This window comes from Aspergillus undulatus, assembly GCF_047715775.1.
Source record: "Aspergillus undulatus strain CBS 261.88 unplaced genomic scaffold BDV17scaffold_47, whole genome shotgun sequence".
In the NCBI taxonomy this organism is placed as follows: domain Eukaryota; kingdom Fungi; phylum Ascomycota; class Eurotiomycetes; order Eurotiales; family Aspergillaceae; genus Aspergillus; species Aspergillus undulatus.
The window spans coordinates 187,479-213,422 of NW_027396651.1; the positions used below are offsets into that span (position 1 = coordinate 187,479).

At 52.7% G+C, this 25,944-nt stretch overlaps 8 protein-coding genes and 1 non-coding gene across 9 annotated transcripts; 6 read left to right on the forward strand and 3 right to left on the reverse strand.

Moving 5' to 3' along the window:
- Positions 1-977: 977 nt before the first annotated feature.
- Positions 978-2,452, forward strand: BDV17DRAFT_163930 (C2H2-type zinc finger protein). The gene is made up of 2 exons (XM_073754713.1): positions 978-1,557; positions 1,631-2,452. The coding sequence occupies exons 1-2, from the start codon at positions 1,109-1,111 to the stop codon at positions 2,160-2,162; spliced, it is 981 nt and encodes a 326-aa protein (XP_073612844.1). The 5' UTR covers positions 978-1,108; the 3' UTR covers positions 2,163-2,452.
- BDV17DRAFT_270673 (uncharacterized protein) lies at positions 2,093-3,310 on the forward strand. Its single transcript, XM_073758706.1, has one exon. The coding sequence runs from the start codon at positions 2,742-2,744 to the stop codon at positions 3,042-3,044; it is 303 nt and encodes a 100-aa protein (XP_073612845.1). The 5' UTR covers positions 2,093-2,741; the 3' UTR covers positions 3,045-3,310.
- Positions 3,311-3,535: 225 nt separating this feature from the next.
- On the forward strand, positions 3,536-5,912 carry BDV17DRAFT_283612 (uncharacterized protein; the record flags this gene model as incomplete). Its single annotated transcript, XM_073760390.1, has 6 exons — positions 3,536-3,588; positions 3,667-3,778; positions 3,871-3,926; positions 3,994-4,394; positions 4,449-5,335; positions 5,439-5,912. 6 exons carry the CDS (start codon positions 3,536-3,538, stop codon positions 5,910-5,912), a joined length of 1,983 nt encoding a protein of 660 aa, XP_073612846.1.
- A 335-nt stretch (positions 5,913-6,247) lies between these two features.
- Positions 6,248-7,847, forward strand: BDV17DRAFT_164155 (DUF3455 domain-containing protein). The gene is made up of 2 exons (XM_073754716.1): positions 6,248-7,316; positions 7,412-7,847. Exons 1-2 carry the CDS (start codon positions 6,651-6,653, stop codon positions 7,517-7,519), a joined length of 774 nt encoding a protein of 257 aa, XP_073612847.1. The 5' UTR covers positions 6,248-6,650; the 3' UTR covers positions 7,520-7,847.
- On the reverse strand, positions 7,381-11,812 carry BDV17DRAFT_270680 (uncharacterized protein). The gene is made up of 3 exons (XM_073758707.1): positions 11,749-11,812; positions 9,322-11,679; positions 7,381-9,274 (listed from the first exon to the last, which is right to left on the reverse strand). Exons 1-3 carry the CDS (start codon positions 11,749-11,751, stop codon positions 7,823-7,825), a joined length of 3,813 nt encoding a protein of 1,270 aa, XP_073612848.1. The 5' UTR covers positions 11,752-11,812; the 3' UTR covers positions 7,381-7,822.
- A 641-nt stretch (positions 11,813-12,453) lies between these two features.
- On the reverse strand, positions 12,454-14,095 carry BDV17DRAFT_164027 (uncharacterized protein). The gene is made up of 2 exons (XM_073754715.1): positions 12,582-14,095; positions 12,454-12,522 (listed from the first exon to the last, which is right to left on the reverse strand). The coding sequence occupies exon 1, from the start codon at positions 13,812-13,814 to the stop codon at positions 12,948-12,950; it is 867 nt and encodes a 288-aa protein (XP_073612849.1). The 5' UTR covers positions 13,815-14,095; the 3' UTR covers positions 12,454-12,522; positions 12,582-12,947.
- An 833-nt stretch (positions 14,096-14,928) lies between these two features.
- Positions 14,929-15,000, forward strand: BDV17DRAFT_t122. The gene has a single exon. It is a non-coding gene; the product is annotated as a tRNA-Ala (tRNA).
- A 229-nt stretch (positions 15,001-15,229) lies between these two features.
- Positions 15,230-16,254, reverse strand: BDV17DRAFT_293996 (uncharacterized protein; the record flags this gene model as incomplete). Its single annotated transcript, XM_073762743.1, has 4 exons — positions 15,230-15,629; positions 15,683-15,758; positions 15,828-16,167; positions 16,216-16,254. The coding sequence occupies 4 exons, from the start codon at positions 16,252-16,254 to the stop codon at positions 15,230-15,232; spliced, it is 855 nt and encodes a 284-aa protein (XP_073612850.1).
- A 2,897-nt stretch (positions 16,255-19,151) lies between these two features.
- BDV17DRAFT_163983 (uncharacterized protein) lies at positions 19,152-24,169 on the forward strand. Its single transcript, XM_073754714.1, has 3 exons — positions 19,152-19,441; positions 19,509-23,522; positions 23,588-24,169. Exons 2-3 carry the CDS (start codon positions 19,629-19,631, stop codon positions 23,837-23,839), a joined length of 4,146 nt encoding a protein of 1,381 aa, XP_073612851.1. The 5' UTR covers positions 19,152-19,441; positions 19,509-19,628; the 3' UTR covers positions 23,840-24,169.
- The last annotated feature ends 1,775 nt before the right edge of the window (positions 24,170-25,944 follow it).

Sequence of the window (25,944 nt, forward strand, 5' to 3'; positions counted from 1 at the left end):
ATCGAATTTTTTGATCCTCCACTTCTAAGTTCTAAGTTCTAAGTTCTGAGCAGCTTGTTCCTTACAGTCAGCGAGGTTCTCCAAGCTTCAAGGTTCCGACAGATGCTTCCCAAGGTTCCTTGCACGCTGCCTGCCCCTGCTTCACCTTGTTGTGATGATATGTATTTTCTTTTTTCCTGGGCACTTTGTTCTTTGTTTTGTGCATAATTTTTTTTTCTGATCCTTGAAGCTGGAGCCTAGATGCATCCTTCTCCGAAGGGGTAATAAGTGTTCGAGCTGAATTCATTGTCCTAGAACTGTACTCTGTATACTACCAGCACTGTATAGAAGTAGTGTATACAATCCATGGTTGAGATCTTGTGGAAAAGAAATAAATAATAATCAAACAGGAAAAAGAAGAAAGGTATGGGTCCTAACCGTGAGGGTCACCCGAGGAACTGGTTCCCAATTCTCCTTTTTGCTGAAAATTGGGAAATAATCAGCAGGAATAAGAAATAAATCGTAAAAAATAAACCCAAAGCTGACTGGCGCCGTTTCGAAGGGCAAAGTAACGATCTGCAACCGTCCCCCGACGGCACGTCGTCAGTGGCACTAGCACTAGTCTCTAGTCTCTAGAGGGACTCTGGCTTTCCTTTGTCCCTGCGACATGCTGCGATCCTGGATTTGTTCATAAGCTTCGTCGATCGCCCTTCCCCAGACTACACATCTGCTGTCTTTCATTCTCTCCTTTGCAATCATCCCTCCTGGATTGTCGCTCTTCTTACTCCTCCCGTACTTGTTCTCTGGCAAGCCTCGCACAACGTCCTGCACCTGCGCGCATCCTGCCTCTCCGTTTGCGCTGATCATTCCACTCAATTGCTCTCCCCTGTCCTCGACTATATCGATCCTCTCCTGCCGGATCTTCAGCTTCGCGATCGCTTGATCCCTACCTAGCTGCCTTTCTCGCGCACCCTTGTCCGTCCCTCTTGTGTTTACCCTCCTGCCGGTTGTGACTGCGTGACAACCGATCACCTACACCTATCCCTTGATCATCGCTCCAACGACAGTGTTGTGAGCATTACCGACTTGCGCGAGACTCGGAAGTCCCCTTGAAAACCGACTACCCTCAATGACGATGGTCATGGAAAACCAGAACCGCCAGTACGGCGGCGGAATGGGGTTTGACAGTGTTTACCAACACCCGCACCACAGTCAACCACCTCAATTCACAGACCCGTGGGCTCACTCCTCGTCCCACTCGACACCTGTTTACCCGGCCCCCGTGGGCATCAAATCCGACGGAGAGAGCCGCCCCTCCCACATTTCTCTGCCATACTCCGTTTCTGTTTCTGCGCCCTCGATGGTTGCCCCCAGTACCTACTCGTCTGCCGCACCCACCACCAGCTATCCCGCACCAGACATGATGGGCAGCATTTCCCACGATATTCCTCGAACAACCTTCGAGCAGACACCAGCCTACACTACCGCACCCTCAATCAGCAGCTTTGCGCCGACTAGCTACGCACCCATGAGCTACGCATCCCCAGTCCACCAGGACAGCCGGAGGGTGTCTCACGCGTAAGAGCACCATTGTTTTTGTGCTCAGCACGAATATTGACAGAATTTATTTATGCTGACGATGTTTATTCAGTGATGCTTCTCGTGTTGCCCCATCACAGCCCACTTCTGGCCCAACGTTCGGCGATGCGCTTGATGCCAGCCGCGGAATGGTGGCGCTCAGCCAGGACTTGACCCCCCGGAACATCTACGGCCCACGCTCACGAGGCTCGGGAGATTCCTACGGATTCCCCCTGGCCCATTCCGCTGGTTCATCCATCTCATCCGCCTCCTACCCATATTACAGTGCCTCCGTCGGCTCGGTAGAGTCATCAGTTACCGACTACAGCTCGACAACCTCAGAGTCATACGAGAATGGCCATCTGTCACGCACACTCCCTCGCCCTTCTACTCTCCTGACTGGCAGTGCTCCCCCAGGACCCCAGTCCATGATGAGCCAGTTCAGCTCCAAGATGCCGTCCAACACTCAGAAGAAGCACAAGTGCAAGGTGTGTGACAAGCGGTTTACCCGACCATCATCTTTACAGACTCATATGTACAGTCACACTGGCGAGAAGCGTAAGTCTCCAAGCAAACCCAGCAGAATTGCCGTTTTGTCATACTAATAGGTCAAATTATAGCATTCGCATGTGACGTTGAAGGCTGTGGTCGACACTTTTCGGTTGTCTCCAACCTCCGCCGCCACAAGAAGGTCCACAAGGGTGGAAAAGAGGGTTCTGGCGATGATGAAGAGTAGTCGCTTCGACTCTCTCTGCTCTATCTTGGGTGCCCTGTTGGACCTTCTCCTGGTGTGAAGGGTTGTGCGATTCGGCTTTCGAATTTTCCACGCATATCACACAGTGGCACCTTACATTCTTCCCGATTGGACCCAGATCCATTGTACAACAGCCTAATCCTCCTTCCGCTACTTTCTCCTTCCTGTCTCCGCCACGTTGGCAGAGAATTGATACCCAGAAACTTTAATTTTCTGCGCTTCGACTTTTATGATTTGACAAAGCAAGGCCTAGGGGCCCTGATGAGTACCCAGTGACGCTTTTCGCTTTTCACCACCGTTATGACCATAGAGGTACCGGCTTTTTCTTGTTGGAGGTCAAATTTGTGTTTCGTTTCTTTCCTCTCGCTAGACCACGGTGTTTGGTTTCGGTTGTTTGTGAGGCATGGGGGTTCCTTTTTAATTGATACCAATGGGTTGCGTTTTGAATCCTGTTCTTGCGTTTCTCGACATGGGTTTCTTTCGTTCGTTCGGGTGCCCGGATCATGACGACGACGGGCAATCATCCGCGATTTTTACTTCAATCGGATTCTTGCCACTCCCTGCGGGATCTGGCGCTCTCGAATCACCACGGACGCCTCCTGAGACGGAGCCCTGGCTTTCGGGAACAAAAGCTGGGAACACAGCGATCTCGTTGAAACTCGCTGTGTTTCGTCGGGAGATGGACACGATTTGTGTCACATACTGTCGCTACTACTACTACGATATTGTCTAATTTAGATATGCCAAAAAGCATAATAATATGGACTCGGCTGAGTCGAATGCTCCGTCCAGCTAGTCTGATTTGTACATAGTTGCCAGCAATAAATATCTACCTGAACACTTGATGCGCTTTGTGTGTTTCTATCCTGACTGCTGCGCTGCAGTACTAGGCAGCTAGCTCACTGCTGTCTCCCGTGTGCGACAATAACAACACCCGCTTTGTGTGAGTACTTTTTGCGATTTTCTGAGGAAGCGGTCACTTAATATGCGCGAGCTGTCAGAGGTTAGGGGGCTCACCTGCCGTACTTTCGTGGAGGCCTTAACTTAAGGTCTGTTGTGGTGAATCCATCTTGTCGCATCGCGAACTGAAGTTGCTGTTCCGCCTTTTCCCTCCCGCCCCGCAAAAAACATCCTCGCATCTCCATCTCTGTTCCCATCTCTCGCAACAGCAACCAATTAAGCTAAAATGTCTCCTTAGCAGTCTCCCGTCAATTCAAGTCGACCATGGCCGACGAACGCCCACTCAAGCGTGTTCGACAAGCCTGCGAACCGTGTCGGTAGGTTTTCACTCAATCATCTCATCTTGACTCCCCGTCTGTCGCGTCGATCATGCGGCTGATGGATCATGGATGCAGGCGGAAAAAGTCGCGATGTCCCGGCGAGAAACCAGTGTGCTCGTTTTGTGCACGGCTGGGCCAGGAATGCGTTTATGCCCAGGGAGACAATGAAATGCCCGCCGTGGATATCGTATGTTTCTCACTTGCCGCGGCGAGATGCAACAGCAACCTAGGTACATAGGTACTGTAGAGCCTGGGCTGGGCTGATCATCTTGGTTCTAGGCAAAACGACTATCAAGTGTTGAGGATAAGCTGGAGGAGCTGACGAGGAGTCTCAGGTAACTGGTACCGCATATTCCGAAGCCAAAGGTGCAGCTGATGTTCCGATTTTTACTGGGAATTTAGAACGCACATGGCTGCGACTTCAACGCCTGACGTTTCGCGCCCGGCCCTCGTGCAGCACGGTCATGGTCACGGCCACGGCTATGAGCAGACCAATTTGCAGCAGAACGATCTCTCGACTGTCGCGCACCTCTTCCTAACCTGCTGCAACTACCAGCCTCTTCCGCTTTTCCATCCAGATGGTTTCATCGAGAGTCTAGAGAGTCGTGACCCTGAACTAATCCTGGCAATCCACGCCATCGGCCTTCGGTTCGGGCGTAGTCCTGATGGCAGCGACTTGCGTCCTTACATCGCGGATTGTGCGCGCCGGGCGCGAACCCTGGTGATGGAGCGCGTTGGACAGGGCCCGCTGGAGCTTTCGACTCTGCAGACGCTTTGTCTTTTGGCTATGTTTGATTTCACTGGCACGACTCCCTCAATTGTGGTTTTAGTAGAGGATGTGTGCTGACGGGTTGAAGCTGGTGATACCGTTCAGGCTGGGTTTCATCTCAACATGGCGACTTACCTGGCCCAGAGTGTGAATACCGCCGGAGAGGCTTTAGGGGCGTTACATTCTGACCAGGAGGAGAAGCGGAGATGCCTATGGAGCATTTACTTTCTCCAAAGTCTCCAGGGGGACGGGGTGCAAGCGGCCCGGCTGATTGCGGGTGTGCGCACCCCCTTCGATACATGCCTGGGATTCTCGCCTACCTTTGATTTGACTTCAATGCCAGAAAGCGGGCCCGTCTCTCACAAGGAAGACTTGGACCTGGTATCCTATGCAATTCAGGTGGGCGAGGTCTGGTCCATGGCCATGGCATACGCAGCCAGCCGAGTCGAGCCAGACGCACCAGCGCCCTGGTCTCCGCGTTCCGACTACTCGATTGTAACGTACCGCCATATGGAGTTTGACAGCCAGGTGCCTTTGAAATACCGTTATGATGCCAACCGGTTCCACGAGCACCGCCTGCATGACCTCAACCGGCGACGCGAGTTTTGGGGCCCGTGGCTGTTCACTCAGTTCCTCTACCTGGCCATTCCGTGCCTCCTGAACCACCCGTTTCTGTTGTCGCGGAGGCTGCGCAGTTTCAGACATACCATGCCCCAATCCTTCATCCGACAGTCGTTCGAGACCATTACCAACAATGCTGCGTGGATCCTGCATCTGATCGACTTGATTGAGCACAAGGGATTCGAGGTCTGCGACCCAACGCTCGCCCATTGCGTGTTGATTGTAGCCACGATTCACCTCCAACATAGTTTCGTCGAGGACCCGAGCTTTCGGGAAAAGGCACGAAGAGGGTTCACCAAGTGCGTGCGGTTTCTTCACCCATTGGCTCAGCGCTGGCCACATGTGCAAAATATGGTAGGGCTATGCATCCATGCAAGACACGTCGTTGACCGTTGCCATTGATTGACTGTGTAAGCGCCCATATCAAGAGGCAGACTAGGCTAACTTCCCAATTTAGATCGACCGACTCACTCGGCTCCGCGAGAACGTCTCCGCGGGGGACCCCCAAGCCTCCCACTCCAGACAAGCATGGACCACCAACGCCCAACTCCTGTGGGAGCTGCTGATCTACGACCGAGCAAGTCGATCTCCTCTACCTAGCCAACTCCTCGGTGCGACGCTATCGGACTCTTCAGCACGACAGACGGCACGCATGACGCCAGACCCGAACTTCCCCCTTGTAGGATCGGCAGGGATTACAGGGCACAAGACAGTTGCCAAAGAGATCTATACACATCCCCCGGAGACGGTCACGACCCCGCCAGCTGTTCAAGCGGAAGCGCCCGCGGCGGCTGTGTCGTCGATAGACCTCGACCCGTTCGGTATGATTTCGGACCCCACGCTGGACGGAATCACGGACCATATGTTCCTAGAGCCAGAGAGCTATGGCCGAGCCATTGAAGATTGGTGGGAAGGCGATGCCTTGATTTAGAGGCTGAGTTGTCGCTTAATGGGGAGCTCGTCGCCATTCATTTGCACCGCGGAAGCTGTCCGACTGGGGCCAACAAACCACAACACCCCTAACTAGGTAAATGGGAGAAGCAGGATAAAGAAGCTACAAACTTAAAGCTTTCCAAGGTGGCATGGCGATGGCGCAGACCAGCTTCGAGTCATGCTAGAAATCGCGAATTCTCCATCGTTGGTTCCGTTGGCGCGAAGTCGGCGGTTAGATCTCATTGTTGGACCTGTTGTGGTCTGCCTCGTACTCCGGAAATAGATTCGTCGGGAAATTAGATTTCTCGGCATCGACGAATGGAAGGATGCTAGAAGCGCCTGCTAGTTGATTTGGGTGTTTGAGCCCCATCAAACTACATGGTCCTCGACGTTGGACTGCAGCACTGCCGTGTCTAGTCTCCTTCCTCTGCGTGCAACCGAGAGCCCGAAACCGAACAAACAAGGTTGGATTTAAGCGCTGTCCAGATTTGCAGTGCAGAGATGCAGGTCCACGAGGAGCTGTTAGCTCCATGTTGAATGAGGCTTTGTTTAAAATGGATCTGACCGCGGAGATTAAATGCGATGTGCCCAACGATCTGGGTTCCGGAAGTCTATATAAGGGACCCTTGTCCTGATCAAGTCCGATGGCATCATTCTACAACAACAGCTACGCCCGACACACGGTATCACTACTTCAATCCTCATAATCAGACGCTTTTGGACCACCTGTGTCACTATGATTTGGACGTCTCCCCTATCGGTCCTCGTCGCCGTCCTCTGCATCACAACCGTCAACGCACTACCCACACCGCAGTCGGCTTCCTCATCCCCTTCCTCCTCCCCATCATTCTATACGTCGGCGATCACGACGTTTCTTCAAGACCTCAAGCTCACCAACTGCGCCCTCGGCCCTTCCACCGCCCTCCCATACTCCTCCCTCCCCCCGCCCTCCACAGGCCTCACCCTAAACACCATAACCATCGGCCGCGGAACCCAAAATTACACCTGCGCCACAAGCGACAGTTCCTCAAAGCCCATTGCAGCTGGCGCAACAGCAAACCTCTTCGACGCATCGTGCCTCGCTGCCCTGGGCACCGGGGGCACCGGTGACTTACTCCACCTTGTCCCGGACGTCCTGAAGCCCGTCCCACTCAGCACGACCGATCTCGTATCGAATATTCTATCTCGCATTTCCGGCCAAAATCTCGAGATTGGGAAGCACTATTTTACTGCGCAGGGCGTGCCCTTCTTTGACTTGCGCCGCTCGGCCGGGCTCATTTCGGGGGATAGGTGGATTGCTGCGCAGAAAGAGGCCGAGGCGCCTGCGGGTGTTAAACCCGGATACGGGCTTAAGGGGGATGTGGCGTGGTTGAAGCTAAAGGGGGTTGAGGGGGGTCTCAAGGTTCGTTCTTTCATCACATTTCCCGTTCTTTCTTTGTTCGTTTTGACTTTGCGAACGAATACTTTGCTGACTAGCGGTTGCTTGTAATACTATAGGAGGTATACCGCGTCCATACAGCTGGTGGATCACCGCCCGCGACGTGCGAGGGTATGGATGAGGTGTTTACGGTTGATTATACGTCTGAGTATTGGTTCTACGGCTGATAACTTAGCTGGTGGGTGCGAAATGCGCCTGAGCTGAGAATTGGCTCTAGAAAGTTACATCATGGATGGGAAATGAGGGTTTGGGCGGCTTTGTCTGATTGGCTTTGTTGCGATTGACTTCGGAGCCTGGTGGCTTTTTCAGTTTGGTATCCTGGATTTCTTTCTAATTTTGTTCTCTTCGATTCTGATTCTGTGTATATGCTTTGCTGTGTTATTCATCAGGTACGTGGGTGGGAGAGTCTTGTTTAGCAATATTGCAGATTGATATAACCCATCATCAATACTCCTTCCTACACTGTCCCGTCACGATACCCCAAGGTAGTCCCTTCGAATGTCTTTTATCCACCTTTCGTCCTCATCCTTCTCCCCCACCACCCCGTTCGTCTTTTGTCTCTGGGCTTTTATGTAGAGGAACTCGTGCCCTCGATGGCATACGCTGAACTTGAACTTCCCTTCACACAATTTCTGATAGCACAACCCGTTGTAGTTCGCATTGACGCAATCCCGACACCACCACATGCCCTCGCCATAACCCCACCTCTCTCCGCAGTCTCCATCACAGCTCACTGTTCCCCCAATCCTTGCTAGGCCCCTCATGCAAACTGCGGTATTCTTGTTATCTCCAAGTGGGACAAATACCGACAGCAATCGTTTGAATGCGAATGCATCGTTTTCCTCGTCCTCATCGCGTAGCAAATCAATCGCCTGCTGCACCGCATCACGTACTATCTGCTTCGCCTTGCCGAGGTTTCCCTGAGCATACCAGTACCGAGCGAGGTAGATATTGGGACCAGCGAGCGACGCCGTCTCGGAGATACTGTCGGGTACGAGCGAGGATATCTGCTGGAGGTACGTGGATGGATCAGCTGCGCGCTCTGCTCTATCGACATAGATCGGACCCAGTTTGCTGATCAGTCGTGGAAGAAGACGGTGCTGGTGTCCTCTGGGGAGGTCTTGCTGGATTGCCTGCTCCCACTGCTTAATCGCTTCCGCGCGTCGGTTGGGATCTCCGTACAGGGCTGCGCCGTAGCCGTAGCGGACGTGACAGAGCTGGGCATACTGCTCTGTGCCATCGAGGCGGGCAATTGCAGTCTCGTACATTATTTCAAGGAAGTCGATTCGGTCGGTCTCTTGAACTAGCTGGAGAAGAAAGGAATGAAAGCCTGGGCGTTCTGCGAAATTTTCTAGCATCGAGCCTAGATTGCTTTCTTCTGTTGAGTGTTGGTGGATAACCTCCAGAACGTCGACAATGTCTGCCCAGCGGTGCTGCTGCCTGTACAGCTGCATGATCTCAAACACGCGATAGTAATCGGTGAAATCAAAGGTAAGTGCGCGCCGGCATACCGCCACTGTCTGGTCATATTGCTCACACTTCCAATACAAGATACCCAAAGTGTTCAGCATTTTGGCAAATTCCATGCGGTTAAAAGCGTCCTGTGTCCATCCTTGATCAAGCTCGAGGGAATTTGTGGTGGTTTTGAGAAGAGTGATACCCTCTGTGGGATCAACAACCTCAGCGAGCAGCAATTTCGCGCGAAAGTCGCCTGCATTCAGCCGAAGAGCAAGTTTAGCACGAGATTTGGCCTCCTCGTTATACTTGAAGTAACGCAGGAGTGTACCGAGCTGAACGTGCCAGAGAGAGCTTTGCTGCTTCTTGTCCTCGCCTAACATACCCTGGCACCAGGTCTCGACCTGATCAATATCCTCTAGCGAGGGTGTGTAATTCACCTCGGGAACGTGGTCAACTCCATTGATCTACACCTGTTAGCCCGTCTTTTCCCATTGATCTGATGCAAACATACCTTATTCACAAAAGACAAGATAAATAGGAATGCATCCCGAATGAAAGGTTTGAAGTGTGGTTGTTCTAGCAGGCAATGGGCCATCCACTCTGCTGCCCTCCTCATCAAATGGTCCTCTCCTGAGACGACCCTCGCAAGCCAGCTCCGGATGTCTTCATCCGTAACGTTTGCAATGACCGCGGAGTCTCCTAACCATCTCACGATTTGCTGTGCGTTCTCTTCGACACCAAACCAATCCTGCCGGACATGCCACCTTATCGGAGGATTAGTGATAAACTCGTCATTTTGAAGCAGGACGTCCAGCGACTCGCCCTCGGTGAACAGTTTCACCAGTGCTGACCCCACCTTCGCAAGGGCAGAGTCATCTCCCAGAGCCAGATCAACTGCTGCGAGGTGCCGCACCAAGTGGGAGCGAGCGTACGGGAGTAGCAACGTGCGCTGTGGGTTGGGCGAGCGGCATAGCACGCGCAGACACGCCAGCGCCATAAGAGCTTGACCGGTATGCTGATCGTCGCAATGTATGGCACCCTTGTTACGGCGTTCCTGCTTCTGTACCAGGAAGGAGTCCAGCTTGAGTCGTTTGTATACATCGGGCGGACATACGTTCCGGAGAAAGTGCTGTACCATTGCACTCTCTCCTGAGGTTATCCCCTGGTCCTGAGGACTGTCATCCTGATAATGATGACCATGATGACCTTTCGGAATCAACGGCTCGATATCCTTTGACCTAAAGTTAACCCGTCCATTGCGATCGACTTCGAACAAGCGATATTTTGACTTGAACTTGTCTTCCAAAGGCAGGAGTGAAGGCTGGCCTGCGCGGAGATCCAATGCAGCGCCTAGCTGGGCAGGCGTAAGACGTGCAGCTCCATGCACAATCCAGCGCACAATCTCATTGAACTCTCCGATCTCCACTTCAGTCAACTGCTCGTTCAGCTGCTTCAGCTCCTCCTCTACCTGCTCTGATCGCTTACGTCCAGCTGAGTCCAGTGCTTTCTCAATGTCTGACACATATTCGCATTGCTGGATTGTATCCAGTGCAGTATCAATGGTGAGGTAGTCGCCCTTGGCTTGCTCTGTAAGCCGTGTCTGGATCCTTTCTCGAAGAGCAGTGACTCCCTGGCGACGTCCGCTATCTTTCAAGGCTGGCATGTCGTCCATCCGGCGGCTGATACACTGATGCATGTCTCCAACGCTTCGCTTCTCGATGGTCAACCGGTCAAATGCGATGCCTTCCTTCTGCGCAAGCTGATCAAGGCAGCGAGTATCTCCGGTTATCAGAACTCTAGTCTCTCGACCGGGTATGGGCTTTGACGCCCGCGTCAGGAACCGCAACATGCCCTCTCCGACTGTGTCTCCAAGGCCATCAATGACGATGTAGAAGGTGACGTCCATATGCGCGAGGTCCTCATTCCAGAAGAGCAAGTGCTTTGAGATGTCTCTTGGATCGACCTCGCCCAGTTTTTCACAAATTCCTGCCACGGATTTCAAATACCGTCGTTCTGCTTGGGCGAACTGCCACACTAGGCTCTTCGCTACTGATTCTAAATTCGTCGCTTTTTTCAACTCTTCGCGCGAGTCTCCTTCGACAAAGTAGAATGCCGTTGAGATTCTCCTTGTACTTGCATCCGCGGCTCGTTGCTGCTTGAGCCATGATATGATCGTCGAGGCCAAGTAGCTCTTTCCAGACCCTTCCCTGCCCCCGATGGCCAGGATCGGGGCGCCCTCGCCAGAATACCATGCCTTATACTGCGGATCCTCAAAAATCCACTCACCGGTCCCCTTCACGCGACGCCGGATATAGTTCCTATGTATTGTCGCCCAAGATGCGTCCGGCTCCTGCGTGCGCTCGTCCATCTTCGACGCATCAAATGCCAACGCCCGCAACAGCAACCGATTCATCGCAACCGTATCCTTCTCCCCAGCCAGCGTATCGACCAACCCCTGTGTAACAGCCAGCGTCGCCTGCGATGCTTCCGCCGCCTCTGCAGCAAGCGCCATGGTCTGTGCACCAACTAGACGGTTCTCTTTATCCACGAGTTTCTGCATCTGCCCTAGCAGATCAGCAACCATATCCTCTTGCATGAAGAAGATCTTTGTAAAGGCCATCAACTTTGTTCGCTTCGACCGTAGTCGAATTGTCCGCGAACATATCTCCACGAATAACAGTAGGTGCTGTGCTGCTACACGACTGAGATTCGCATCCATACCCGCGCGAATGTGGTAGTCCATCCTTTCGAGGTACTCCGCGCATTGCGACAGCAAATCGGCCAGCTCCTCAAAGATAGCTTGGTATCCCTGCCACGCCCCGATCACAAAACTGAGCGCGTTGAAGCATAGTTCCGACGGACCGTATACCTGCAAGAAAACAACCTAATCAGCCACCAACCCCGTTTCTGTCCTAGCGCTCGAATACTTCAAACGAACCATACTCGCACCCCCAGCCGCAACACCCCCAACCGTCTGAATAGCACTCAGCGCACGATTAAACGCCGTCCGAGTCCCCTCCCTCTTCCCGCCCTTCTCAGCATCCTTGCTCTGCGCGCGATCTAATTCCGCTAGCACGCCCTTTACACTCAGCGGCTGGATTTGTCTCTCGTCGCCGCCAGCGAGTTCTAGTACGCGCGCGTGGACCTGCGTCCATATTGTTGCGAGCTCTTCGTTTATGGCGGGGTCTGTGCCGCGCGGGGCGGACATTCTTGAATCCTCTGTTTACTTCACCCTGAGTGGGGTATAAGACGTTGAGTACGAGATTGGGATGAAGATGAGGGACAGGATCCGTCCGTCTGAAAAATGCTTTGAGCTGAGCTGGAGCTGGATGGAGGAACCCAAACAAGCTCACTACGTAATCTTGCATCTCGACGAACTCTGAACTCTGGTGGCTGGAGCTGAGTCCTCACTTCTCAGCCGTGCAGATGTGCAGTGCGTGGGGTCATGTTCGCAAATCAATTTCCGTATCTGGCAAAGAGTGAAGCCACCGATCGGAGGATCGTCGATTCGCGAATTGCTCACTCGTGCGGAGCGAACTGCGAACATGCTTGCCTTTTTGTGTCTTGTGGAAAATGACGTTTGGTGGGTTGCTGGGGGTTGATTAGGTTGATTAGGTTGAAAGGTTGGGGTGGATATGGATATGTACTGAAAGATAGGCCCACGCATCGACAAAGCTTCCTGGAAGCATCACAATCAGTGCGGCAACCATACCTGTGAGATGGCCAGTCAGCAAGCAGTTGCCTTTCATAAATGCCTACCAGAGATCTCACGTAAACAAAGAAACGAATTCGTGTTTCTAGTGTTGATTCTGGCTTCTGGCCTGCAGAGAGCGGCACGAATCTCAAGTCAGGCTACGAGCATTACGATACATCACGAAATGAAGAAGCCTTAGGTATCACCGCAAAACAAACGTCCAAGCACAAAAGCACAAGAGGAAAGAATCATGGAAATCGAAATCGAGTATTGTCCCGTAACGCCGATTGAAATTGACCAGATAGCAATAGTAATCAAGTATAAGACATCGACATGAAACTTCAAGTTGACCGAGAGGCAGGCAGGTAGGTAGGTAGGTAGGTATGTGTGTCGATATAGATCTGACGAAACGAAATCACGCGCCGATTAGGATTTTTTGAAGTCTAGGTAGCGAAGCGCTTCTTCCTCGCCTCCATGGCCTCCTTATCCTTCTGGCTGAATCCGTTCGAAGCGTTATTCGTGTTCTTCTTTTGTTGGTTCTCCGCGTTCTGCTTCTGTCCCTGTCCCTGCCCGCGGATTCCACCGTGATGTCCCCGGTTACGGTTGTTCCGCCCGCCAAAGTTGCGCCTCTTGCCTCCTCGACCACCCTGCTCATTATCACCGCCACGGCCACGCTTCCTTGACTTCTCCGGAAGAGCCTGATCCAAACGGCCGACGCTCTGCGCTTTCGTCTCCTCCTCACCGGCTGTTCCGAAGCGCTTCGCGCGCTCGAGTTTCTTCGTTGCCTCGTCGATAGCGGCCTGCGAGTCCTCTGTGACGCCGAACTTCTCGGCGCGAGCCTTGCGCTTCTTCAGTTCCTCTTCGAGATCCGTCACTGAGAGGCCGATTGAGAAGTTCGGCGCGGGCTTTTCTTCTGCGGGTTGTTGTGCTTCCTCTGTTGCACCGGTAGTTGCCTCTGCGCCTGTATCTTCTTGGGCGCCGGCTCCGGCGACCACATCCTCTGTCTCCGCCTCCTCAGCCTTAGGGGCCTCCTGCGCAGGAGTCGCATCTGCAGCGGGGGCGGAAGCAGGAGCAGTTTCAGCAGGCTTCGCAGCCGCAGGCGCGGTAGCTGTAGTTGGGACATCCTCGTCCTCCCAGTCAATTACATCCTCGGCGTTCTCGGCCGCGGGAGCAGTGGCAGCGGGCTTCGCGCTATCGTCTTCCTGCAAGCGCGCGACGAGCTCGGCCTTCTTGCCCGTGTGAGGGAGGTTGCGCGACTTGAGGATCTCGATGAGTTCGGCGTTGGTCTTTTTGGCGTAGTCGGTGGCCATTGTGAGTTATTTCAGGAGTGTTCCGGTTGATTGGATTTGAGGTGTCAATGTGTCAGATTGGACTATGTAACGATTGAGATTGGAGTGTTGTGTTTCGAGTCGAGTCGCAAGGGACAGGAGTAGGTTAGGTTAGGAAAGGATGTTATGGGCGAGCGAGCGAGCGAAGAGATAAGGGTCGGCTTTATGGTTCTCGGTGACTTGATGAGCGCGATATTGATTTAGAACCAGCAGCGCCTTATGTGAAAGAATACAAAGCGATGTGGTTGTGAAAAAGATGGTTACAAAGAGTCGTCCGGCGTCGTCCTCGGGTCGGACGCGTTGACGCGGGCTGGACTCGGAGGCTGTCACGTGCAGCACGTGATCTGGACTTTCTTCAGGCTCGAAGTCGCCTTTGAGCAGTTGCGTGTCGAGTACACTGGTTGCTGGTCAAAGAATACATTTTTAAAAAAAAAAAATAGGCGGAGACTCAAAGTACTTTACGCCGCGCGGTACCAGGAGGCTCTCGCGTATCGCAAGTAAACCATATATATCCTCGGCCGCCCCGATCGTCTCAACACTGCTCCTATTTCACAGGGACCACGTCAACAACACCAATGCAACAGGGATCACAGCTGGGAATCGGCAATCGCGAGACAAGTTCAAGCGCCTCGGAACATTTACGAAGAAGCTTATCAACATCGGTGCGTCCGAGTTTGGGAAAACGTTGACAGCTGAAAGGCGGGAAGCTTGAGTGATGTGGCAGCGGATCTGTGGTTGTGGCGAGCGAGGTCCCTGACATCATTGGTTGCATTGCCACAGGTCTAGCTGTCTGGTGGCTCAGACGGCTTGGGACGGGAGTATACGGCGACGACCACGGGATCATGATCTTGTACGGATTTTACGAGTACTTAAGCTTTGCGTGGTCACTTGAGTCGTCAGTAACGTCTGGCCGGGGTATGCGCAGCAGTATCAAAGGGGAGGCTCTACTTAGTAGCCATTAGGTCGACTGTTAAACAGCCTAGCATGCCAGCAGGATAATATCCAGGAACTTGCACCATGACTACTACTGCCAGGCGTACTTGAACAGAGCTTGTGACTCGCCACTCGCTAATAGATTATCATCAGCACGTGATTTGGGGCTGTGGTTTAGTGGTATAATGTTCCCTTAGCATGGGAGAGGTCCTGGGTTCGATTCCCAGCTGCTCCACGTTTTTTTGCTGTTTCCACAACCATCCAGATGATCGTGATGGCCTTTTGCTCCTTTTTTTGAGAGAATATCGCTATCCTACAGGGCATGGGTGTTGGTGTTCGTTATGTGGCTTGACTTGGCAGTTAGTTGAAAGCCTACCGTCATTATTGTTCAAATTGAAAATACCTTCTATCGTGATGATAAACTAATCCGAATATCCAGTACCCCTGATCCAAATCGACCTACTCTACTCATCACCAGTCTTAACCAAAAACTCAGGAAGCCTCCTAGATACATCATCCCAACTCTCCACCCCGTCAACCAATGTCCTAACCGCACGAAGCACACCTTCCTGCGAAGCCCGTACCTGCTTCGTACTATCCCGCTCACATAACGTCATCGTGTCGTCTCTCACCGAGTCAAAGTCTACCAGCGGAATACCAAGCTCGTCGTTCGAGGAGTCGCCCGTGCAACAGGATATCCCTTGGTCACGGAGTCTCTCGGAGACTGACACTGTGAGAGGTGCTAGATCTGCATGTGTGGAGAGGGAAACAATGAGGACTTTCGTGGGTGCGACTGAGATGGGTAGGGAGAGGACACCTCGCGCTGGATCATTGGGACAATGCCAGTATGCATGTTTGAGGATGCTATAGAGGATGCGGCCTATGCCGAAGGAGGGCTCGATGGCGTTTGGGATTACTCGCGGATGTTATCCGTCCGGGTTCGTTTGACAATGCTGAACATGTCTTCTGAGAGTTCGGTCTTGCCGGGGAGGCCTGGGACATCGATCGGGATTCAGTTGTAGGTCTTTTGACTAGGTGGAATTTTGGGATGATTTTTGCCACCTTCTGGATCGACGAAGTGTCCTATCTCGGCCATGAGGAATTCCCCGACGCGGAGAAGGCCAGACCGCGGGGATACCTCGTTGCGGAACGATTCGCCGATTAAAGCAGACGCGAATGGCATTGAGTTCTGATTGTAGTCGAGAAGTTTCTTGAAATTCAAGAATTGACCCTGTGCGGTTTCTGGCCGAAGATACCCAGGGGAGCGCTGCTGGGCCCGATTGCTGTCTTGAACATTTAAGTTGAAGGAGACCGGTGGTAGAACGGTTGCACCTCCATCGGGATTTCGAATGCCATACTTCTTGATAATTGCGCCGAGTTCAGGTCCGTCGTAGTTGTCGATCTAATCATCGTAAGGATTATGGCGATAATAGGGCGGTTATATATTTACCTTCGCAAATATTTCCTCACATCCCCTCACCACAGGCATCATCAAGCCTCGTAGCTTTAGCACCTTTCAGTCGACCCTCGAGCACGGTCTCGACGAGATGGTCGGCACGCAAAAACTCGCCCTTTACTGAGTCTTTGCACATCCAATCTTCGAATCTGTCACCATGACCGCTCGTCTTGAACACCTCTTCTAAAGTTAAGATTGTGCAATCGAGCTCTAACATATCCTCCTGCAGGACGAAGTGCTTTCGCCATAGGTTCACAATGCTAGATTGAAGTGCGCAGCCCGGAGGCCCATGGTCAAAGAGGCCTCTGCGGTCGCCTTTGTTGTCGCGGCCGAGTTTCCCCCATGTTCGATAGATCTCGAAGGACTCGGTGTAGAAAAAGCGTCGTTTGAGAAGTGAGCTTGAGAAGGAACGATGACTCAACTGAATGCGTGATAAAGGAGGGTTGGCTAAGTACATAAAACTATAAATTGGGAATGTTGATCTTGGATATTGAAAAATGAAAACCTATATTTTTGAAGGCAGGGTGTTCTGAAAGGTTAGCAAGACCAAAAACAATATGTATACTCCAGAATGTACAGCACGCATTTTGGGATAACCCGTACAGAGCGCCGCAGGAGAGAGGGCACAGTGTTGGCACAAGGAGCCGTGACTCATCTAGCGCAGCCTCTTCAAGCAACAACAAACGCTACAATGGAATGTTGACTACCGGCAGCTACCATGTGCCGATCGGATTGCTGCGATATGGACTTGGAGCGAGACGTTGTCATATTCGGTTTTGCGCTGGCCTGTGCCGCATAGACAGAAAGTATCTGTGGAGGTCCCCTGTAGTGGACTCCTCACTCTCCCGTAGATACTCAGAGCATGTGCGTCATGGATCACGGGGCAACAGGCGCAGCTGAACTGCGGCGCGCCTTGCGTTCCTGCAGCAAAGTCCAACCCCGATCGGCGCTCTGCAGCTTCATCGCGATATCAACTAAATTCTCGCATGCTTTCGAGTCTCGCGTCGCTAAACTGCAGGAAGCAGGGGACAATGATTATAAAAGAAACTTTAACGAGACCCTGCCCCTGATCCTATCTCCGATTGGGGTTCTAGGCTCATGATTGGCTTTGGTGGCTGAGATAGACATCCCTGTCATTCCCATCGAACGGTTTGATTTACCGCAATCTCCACTTAGGGTTTCCAGCACCGCCATGGCCTTCGCTACCTTTGACGAATCCCTTTGCTGAAGTCGCATTTGTCCAGCAGGCTAAATTAGGGCCCCAGTGCTCCGCCCTTGTGAGCCGGCCAGTCTCGGGCCATCGTGAACTGCCCAAGGCTGAGCGATTGTTTTAGCGGCGGATCTGGACCCACGGCTCAGCGCCCTCAGGGCTCAAGCAGCGAGCAATCCCCGGGATTCGACTGCCAGCCGTTCTGATCCATAGAGAGTCCTTCTTTGGTTCACGGGCCGTTCCAAACGCAACTTTGAGCGGAGGTCTCAGCTTCGAACCTGGTATTTGTCTTTGGGACTGTCACTGGCTAGGGGTGTGGTCCCAGAAACGTCGTTGTCTGTGACAGTAAGACGGTTGCTATCCAATCCGGTCTCTCTATAGCGGTGTTGGCTGTGCAACGAGGGGTTCGGAGCGAACATTCTAATCGCTCCGCATTGTTTTCGCGTCAGGGGCATCGCTGCAGGAAGAAAGTTCATTGTTAGTAGTGAAAGAGAGTCTCGACGATTTGTACAGATGCTGAGGTATTGGTACCCGGTACTTGGGAGCCTTGTAGTGCGCCTTGCTCGTCTGCGCCGGTAGCGGGGTAGACGCGATTTTTCTTTTTTAGGAGCCCAAGACAAACCAACAGTAAACTTGTATCGTGTTAGCGACTGCTTTCATGCACGAGGAGATGAGGTTGAGATACGAGGAAGTGGACACCGGTCTCTCCGGGGTTGATCTTCCTTGGTCACTGACCACCACCTGACCTTGCTGACTGTGCCTCGCGAGATCCTCAACCTCATCCCACGCCTTAGAAAAATGCCCGACTCTTCGTCAAATCAGGCCACTTGACTCTACAGTCACTGCCCAAATTGAGCTCTGAGCTACTGCAGAACTCCTGTGCCCACCAAACTCGCAACGCCGTTTGTTCCTTCAGTCGGCGGGTCCGGATTCTGTTATTATTCCTCTTTTTCTCTATGGCCGCTCTGCTAAGACCGTCTCTGCGCTACTTGGTCGCCACTCGCTCCAGCTTAACCTGTCAACTATCACTGTCAACCAGGCTCCGAAGCCGGTTATACCGCGTCCCTGAATTTCTGCCAGTCGTCGCATGCAAAATAAACGACAGAAAGGGTGGGTCGACATGGCTGTCTCCCGTTACCCACATTCCTATCGCCCACAGTACCCGCGAGCCAACGTTTGACCGTGATGAGTCGTTGAGTCGTTGACCCTCTTACCCCTCGAGAACCACGCTTGGTCCATTTGATGCTGCGAAGAAAATTTGTGCAGTTCTTGCGCCAATGATACCCTTCGTCACATCAGCGTCGAATCCGAGACCGGTGTCGATCGCTCACATCGCGCCAGGATCCCTCGTCGTCTCTAGATAAATCTTGCCCTGCGAATAGGGATTTGATTCCCCCACTGGGCCCAGCTGCTCCAACAGGGTTAGATTTAGCGCGAGGCACGTTCCCACGTAGAAAAAGGTCGAGAACCCATATCTATTTCTGAGTCAAAAGACCGCTGCGATCCCAGTTCCGGGGTTCCCACTTTCTCGACCGCTACTATCGTTCATTTTTTACATGCATAGCTGATTCCTGTCTCTCGTATTCCTTTTCGGACTTGGTCGGTACTGCGACCTCTGACGTGGTCGTGCTTCCTGCAGAGACCCAGCTCGGATCTATTTTGCCTTCTTAGCCACAACGGACATGTCTTGTGGCGGAGCATCTGCATACATGCTTCAGTGATACCTGCCACTGAAGCATGTATATTGCTGTCGCCTATTGATTTTTCCTTTCGCTTTACGACCGAGCTACAGCTTCATTTCTTTCGCTAGCTGCCTCACTTTTTTTTTTCGCGACGTCATTTCTTTATTCTTTGGAAAGGTGCCGGTTTCCTTTTCTTACTTAACGATACCCTCGCATTGTTTGCGACTGCCGCACCGTTTTTCTCGCTTAGATATACTACCGCTCGCGCGAACCGATCTCTTGGGTCTTATACTACAAATACTCAGACTGCATAATATGTCCGCAACGTGTGAGTGCAGACTTCCCCTTTTGCAATTAAGCTCAAATGAATACACTGACAAAGGTATCTTTTCTAGTGTTATTATAATATCACGTCTACTCCGCGGACGGAATGATTCCAAACTCATATTATTCCGTGCCACGTTCCCTTTGTTACTCTGAAGACTGGAGCTGGGATTTCCAGCCAGGATTGCACTATGTCGTACAAGTCTGATGGTGGGCGAATACCCCGGTTGAGGGAATTCGGGCATCAGGCTCGAAACGCCTCGACGACTGCGATCGCCACTCAGTCCAACCCGTATGGATCGGCGACTGCGACATCGTCGAGGCCACAGATCCCAAGGCTGACGACAGGGTCAACAAAAACGAGAAGGGCGGCCTCGATGTCTGAAGCAGAGGAATATCGCCCAATCGTCACACAGTCGAACTCCATCTTGAATCCTGATCCTCGTCCGTACATGTCTCCTCGAGCACCCACTCATCCACCAGATCCTCACAATTTCACGTTTGACCGACACGTGCCGCAGGCCCTGCATACCCCTGTCGTGCCCCAGGCTCCTATCGACAAACGCCCTCCCATCCAAGCTCGACCACGAAACGTTCTGCGGAGGAAGGCGCCCACGATAGGTCAGCACAACGCCAATGAGAAGTCACAGGTCCAGTCGATGAAGCCCGGTGGTTTGAACGTGATCATACCAAATAGTGCCGCCTCCGATCAATCCCAACCAAGCTCGTCCCAGTCGTCAAGCCGAACAGAAATAGCCAGGAAAACTCCATCACCAATGGTTGCCCCGAACCAGCCTACAACCTCCTCTGCGGAGCAGCAGGTACACAATGGACCCAAAGAGCTAGCAAGCCTCCGGACCACCGTCAACACCCAGAACCTACCACCGTTTACACCTATATTTCCTTCCACCAGCACCCCATCCACCAGATACTCTGGATCCCCTGGCGTATGGAGTGTGACATCCGCGTCAACTCCTGCTTCACTGTCGTCGTGCTCACCTGGTATTACTCATCCCATCAAGGTTGGTTCTCGAATAAGGCAACCAAGTCCCTCCCAGACTAGGCTCCCCGTTTTCTCACCCCAAGGACAGAGGCCAGGCTTACCGAGTAGCCCGGCCGCTGGAAAACTCCCACATCTGGCCCCAGGATACGGATCAGCTACATCGCTACTTGGTGGTGACCGCGAGGATTCCACTGAAAAAACCGAAACTGCAAAGGCTCCGCCTCCACCGCCTAGTTCACTGCCCAGAAGGACATCGATGCAGTCGAGCATTCCGAGGCAGGCCAAGTCAGACCCTGTGACCCAAAAGACGGAAAAAGTGGAAACCAGAAAGATACCTGATCCTAGCCATACTGCCGAGCGCCGGACCGTCCCGAAACCTTCAGTCAAGATTCCTGTTAGGCCAAGCCGAGAAGGCACAGACAGACTAGATGTTGAGCCATCGCCTGTCGTCAAAGCAAACATATCACCTTGTGTGATCAAAGGCCACAAGCGACGCATTTCCCAGGAGAGCTCCACTGGCTTGGTTACTAATCAGTCTGCGGCCACATCGGTCGATTCCCTCAACTCTCTGGCTTCGTCTCGAATTCGCAGTCCAACCTCGCCCGAGTTAGCGCGGAAGTCGCCAAAGACATTGACCAAGGGCCCGCCGAAACTTACACCCACAGACCTCAGCCCTGGAAAGACTTGGAGGTTTGGACTCTTCCCTAGAAAGTCAAAACCTGAGCTGGATCGCCAAAATGAGACGCGGCCTACGCGAAAGGGTCCCGCTGCCGGAACAGGTCATGAGGGTTATGGAAAGTATGGCCAGCGTGGCCGCAAAAACAGTGTCGGCAGCACCAGTGACTCGAGAGCAAGGTCAACAAGCACAACAAAGTCTGTTTCCAGCAAGGCCAGTGGCCGGAGTCGAGCCGACACGGAACTCGACGACTTTCTTGCCGCGCGGCTGGAACCAGTGTACATGAACGGCGGTGGTTTGGATGGGGCAACTCTGTCACGGACACAAAGCGAGCAGAGCGTCGGCACGCTTAGCACTAAGTCTGCGCCTGCCAACGATCCCATTATGCCTGCTGGGTTTCACTATGAGCCTTCTGTGGCTTCAAATCCAAGTAGGTTCAAAGAGTCGCATAACAGAGACTTCTCTAGTCCGGCGACAATTTCTGCAAACAACCCGACCAGGGTCCCAACACTTGCCAACCCTCAGCAGCCAAATAGTCGACCACTTGTCAAGCCTATCCAGGATCTGACTCGGGAGACACGATCCGATACCTCTGCACCTATCTTGTCGCAGTCTCAGCTGAAGAAGCCCTCCAAGCGAGGACTCAACCTCAAATGGCCATTCTTTCAGAAGGAGGAGCCTGGAGCTCCCAACGCCAGACCTGCCGCTCCGGCCTCTCAGCTCCCTGCTCAAGTCGCTACTTTCGAAAGCCGTCGACCAGTTGCTCACTATGCCTTGATAGACACTGATTCTGATCCGTTGGAAGAGATCTTCCACAACCTGGAGGACTCTCCGCCGACGGAAGAGACCGAAGATGAAGACAACATGCAACCCGTGGAGGTCCCCGAAGCCCTGAGCATCAGAAAGCAATCTATCCTTCTTCCCTCTCCGCCAAAGCTACACAGCGAGTTTCCCGCGCGACCGCCTGTTCCGCCGAAAATTGATCCTCCGAAGGAAGCCATTGCGCCGAAGCAAGAAAAGAGTCCTGAAGAGCGTCCAAGCCGACTAGCATCTATCGGCCGGATCCCGCGTGTTGTTTCCCGACGCGATAGACAGCACAAGCCAGCCTTTCAGTCTTTTTCTCGACCATTCAGTGTTGCCGATTCTCCCTCTTTGACTGCCTCCGCTCCTGAGCAATTGCAAGGCTCCAGCCCTAATCGACAAGTTCAAGCTCCGAGCCCCGAAACGCACCGGAAACCGGAGAATACTGGTTGGAGTCTGATCTCACCATTCGGTGACCCCTCGAACAGTACTGTCCTGGATTTGCTCACCGGGTCTTATGCCAAGAATGAGTTCCTTGCATTCTCTCCTCTTCGAAAGGACTCTGTGTTCTCGACATCAAGCGAGTCAGAGAGTCTGGCCGCCATCACCGCAGTGGTTCCGGGACCGGAAAGTGAGCTTATGGAAGACGAAATCTGGGGCGAATACGACGAGTTCATTGACCATGTTCTCTCGCCGGAGTCTCCTAACCTACCATTTCCTCGACCAGAGCATCGCCAGAAATTCGAGCAGGCAGCAAGGGCAAGCCGTGCTCTTCAGCTCGGACTCAACAGGAAACTTGCGGTGCCGGCGACGCCGCCCGAGCAGCCGAGACTTTCTCTGATCCCTGCGTCGCCTCCAGGAAGCGGTGATTCGATTCGCTTACGCCGTTCCAAGATCGCAAACGCCCTTCACTCGTCCCCGAGCCTAACCTCGCAGCCGTCGGTCAGTGATATGATGGTACGTTTTCGCGATGACCACGAGGTGCCGGATCACAGCATCACCGAAATGCCAACGCCCGTGATCTCTGTAGACCAGCCACAGTCAAGCCTCCTGAGTACACCAAGTCTCGGTCCATCTCCGAGCTTCGAGAATTGCCGTCAACGAAACACAATCCTGTTTGATATCGCCGAGCGCGACCGCGAAGGCCCAACAGCCCAGACAAACATCCGATCAGGGTCACTGATGACCAGTCGCTGGCTATCTTTTGGCAGGGTACTGTTCAGTCCTGCGCACAACCATGTCAAAGAAGGAGAACAGAAGCGGATTCTTGTAGTCGACGGCCTCGGAAACGACGACTGGTCGTTCTACTGCGCCCTGACGTACCCAAACTCCGACGTCTACTGCCTTCATGAGAGACCAACCCCGACCGCGTCTAGGCACCCAGCCGCCTGGCGGCCCCCATCAAACCACCACACCATCCACCACGCTAGTCTCGAAGATCCCGTCCCCTTCCCGAAAGGCTTCTTCGCCGTGACGGTCCTGCGCTTTCCTGCCGCCTGCTCCGACGCCGGCCAGAACAACATCATCTCAGAATGCAAGCGCGTCCTCCGACCCGGTGGGTATCTAGAAATGAGTATCCTCGACCACGACATGGTAAACATGGGCGTACGCACGCGCCGAGCAGTCCGCAAACTCAAGGAAACAATGTACCTCTCTGACGCAAGTATCAGTCTCAAACCAGCAAGCGACAACATCCAGAAACTCCTCGGCAGCCACGGCTTCGACAATCTCCGCCGATGCATGGTCCGCATCCCCGTCGCAGGGATGATCGTCCGCTCCTCCGCCTCTTCTTCATCAACTACATCCTCCTCCAACCCATCAACCCTCACAACCGCACCCGTAACATCCTCCATCGCGCTCTCCGCAAGATCCGACTCCTCGCATCGGTCCCATATAAACAACGAGAAGTCCTCCTCAAATGATACCGTCCTCTCGCTAGGCGATCTACTATCTGACCCGTCGCCATCCCCCTCCAACGACGAGTCCATCCGCAAGATCGTCGCGCGCGTCGGCCGCTGGTGGTACACTCGCTGCTATGAGAGCCCTGTCTTGCCTAACGGAGACGTCGACCGCAGTCTCTGGGCTGATCGGAAGGTTCTCCGTGAGTGCCAGCAGCGCGGGACGGGGTTCCGGTTGCTTATTGCGTATACGCAGAAGCCGAGTGAGAAGAGGAGGACTGCGAGTGTTTAGGCACAACACACACGTACGACTCACAACCACCGAAATGAGATATCTCAATACGAATTCGCCCTACCTCGCTTTTTTATAGTGATGACACACAACCAATGATTCACGATGCATTGCATTTTGCTATTTTACATTACTCTATACCACGGGCTATACTTAATGGTTCAGCAACAGCGACCCAGACGCTTGAGCTCAGATTTTGTTTATTCCTTGTCTATGCTTGATTCCCCATCGTCATTTGATGTCTTTTGAATTTGATTTGTTTGATTTGGTATATACCTTGGCGGCTGTATGATCCTTTATGACTGATGCACATGTACTTCAATTCTTATCTATTTCCTACCACGAAGCTGGCTTTTGGGTGGACTTCTTTTTGCTTTCCCGCTTTTTCTGATTTACTCTTTGTTATAACATCCATAAGAACAAGACTGTAGCCAGCAATGGCATACTTCAGGAAGATGCAGCGCAGGAATAATATGGTAAATAACGGCCTCAAGCCAATTTAATGACACTCTGTCCATTCCAGAACGGAAATAAATCCTCTCTTATATCTAGAACAGTATACAAGTAAATGGAAATACACTACCACAGGTATCACAATCCTGGTTATGGCTTCGATGTCCCGAGCCCCAAATCCACCAACCTCTTCAACCCCTCCTTCTCCCCCGCAAGCATAGAGCACCTCATCCGCAACTGGTCCCTTTCGAGCTTAACAGCTTCCAGCTCCGATTGGAGCGCGTTCATCTGGTCGACTTTGCGCTGCCGGTAGCGCCGCGCGGCTTCGGTGTTTGATTGGCGCTTTGTTATTCGCGTTGTTGGGGATGCTGGGGAGCTTGCTTGGGTGTTTGGTTTTGGAGAAGCGGAGGAAGGATGTGGGTAAAATTTAGGGTTGGGGTTGAGCGTCGGTGATTGCCGGGACCTTGATACTAATACTGATGATCCTGAAGCGCAGTCTATAAATTCGAGGATTCCTTCCCGGTCTGATGCGGCTGAGGCTGGGATGCTGCTTGTGGAGCTAGATCCGGGAGGTGAATTTCGCGGTGTGCTTTGGCAGGCAATAGGTATAGTTGTTGGTGCTGGTCCTGGGGTAGAGGACGCAGATCTTGACGTTGATGTTGGCGACGCAGTAGAGCTCCATGTGAAATCTGGAAAGACGCAATTTAGGGCGCTGAATGCATCGAGATCATTCGGGCAGCCTGTTGGGAGATTAAGATCGACCCAACTAAGGTCTGGGGTAAGTCCTGTCGGGAAGAGCTCGTCGTCGTCGTCGTAATCGTCGAAGTTGACGTCGAAGAGAGTCGAAGTTGATGCTTGCCTGTATCTGTTAGTCAGATGCATTATCCACTGTAGCATGGGAAAGGAAGTATGCCTTACATGTCGCTTGATACTATGTTCAGCCCCACTGAGTGTTCAGATAGAATCGCCGATAAGTATAACAGCCGCACTCGTACTTGGTGTTTCTGGGTGATCCCATTACGAGGTTCGTTCAAGTGTTTGAACTTGATACCAGTGCGACGCGGTTCTTATATCACAGAGTAGTATCGGAACGAAGCAAAAATAAGATGGCAGTAATTGACCCCTTGGGGCCCTTTTGTGGTGATGGCGTCGGAGCGAGAAGGTCGCAGCAGGGCTTGGCCTTGAAGTATACGATTCTACAACTTGCACTCTAGAGTTCAACCACGCTAGGCGGAATCAGGAAAAAAGCTATTTGAATGATGAATCTAGCTATATCTGGCTATGTGATACAAGCTATGCATTGCTCGTAGATTCAGAAGACGAATATACGAGGATCCTTAATATTCTGGCAGCGACCAAACTGCTCCGAGAGACGCCCCACTTG

Bases quoted from the DNA above. Each gene is read 5' to 3' on its own strand.
- BDV17DRAFT_163930 (XM_073754713.1), top strand. From the start codon at position 1,109: ATGACGATGGTCATGGAAAACCAGAACCGCCAGTACGGCGGCGGAATG. The intron at 1,558-1,630 runs GTAAGAGCACCA...ATGTTTATTCAG, and splicing joins AGCCGGAGGGTGTCTCACGC to TGATGCTTCTCGTGTTGCCC.
- BDV17DRAFT_270673 (XM_073758706.1), top strand. From the start codon at position 2,742: ATGGGTTGCGTTTTGAATCCTGTTCTTGCGTTTCTCGACATGGGTTTC.
- BDV17DRAFT_164155 (XM_073754716.1), top strand. From the start codon at position 6,651: ATGATTTGGACGTCTCCCCTATCGGTCCTCGTCGCCGTCCTCTGCATC. The intron at 7,317-7,411 runs GTTCGTTCTTTC...GTAATACTATAG, and splicing joins GGGTTGAGGGGGGTCTCAAG to GAGGTATACCGCGTCCATAC.
- BDV17DRAFT_270680 (XM_073758707.1), bottom strand. The intron at 9,275-9,321 runs GTATGTTTGCAT...TAACAGGTGTAG, and splicing joins TCTTGTCTTTTGTGAATAAG to ATCAATGGAGTTGACCACGT.
- BDV17DRAFT_164027 (XM_073754715.1), bottom strand. From the start codon at position 13,814: ATGGCCACCGACTACGCCAAAAAGACCAACGCCGAACTCATCGAGATC.
- BDV17DRAFT_163983 (XM_073754714.1), top strand. From the start codon at position 19,629: ATGTCGTACAAGTCTGATGGTGGGCGAATACCCCGGTTGAGGGAATTC. The intron at 23,523-23,587 runs GTACGCACGCGC...CGCAAGTATCAG, and splicing joins ACGACATGGTAAACATGGGC to TCTCAAACCAGCAAGCGACA.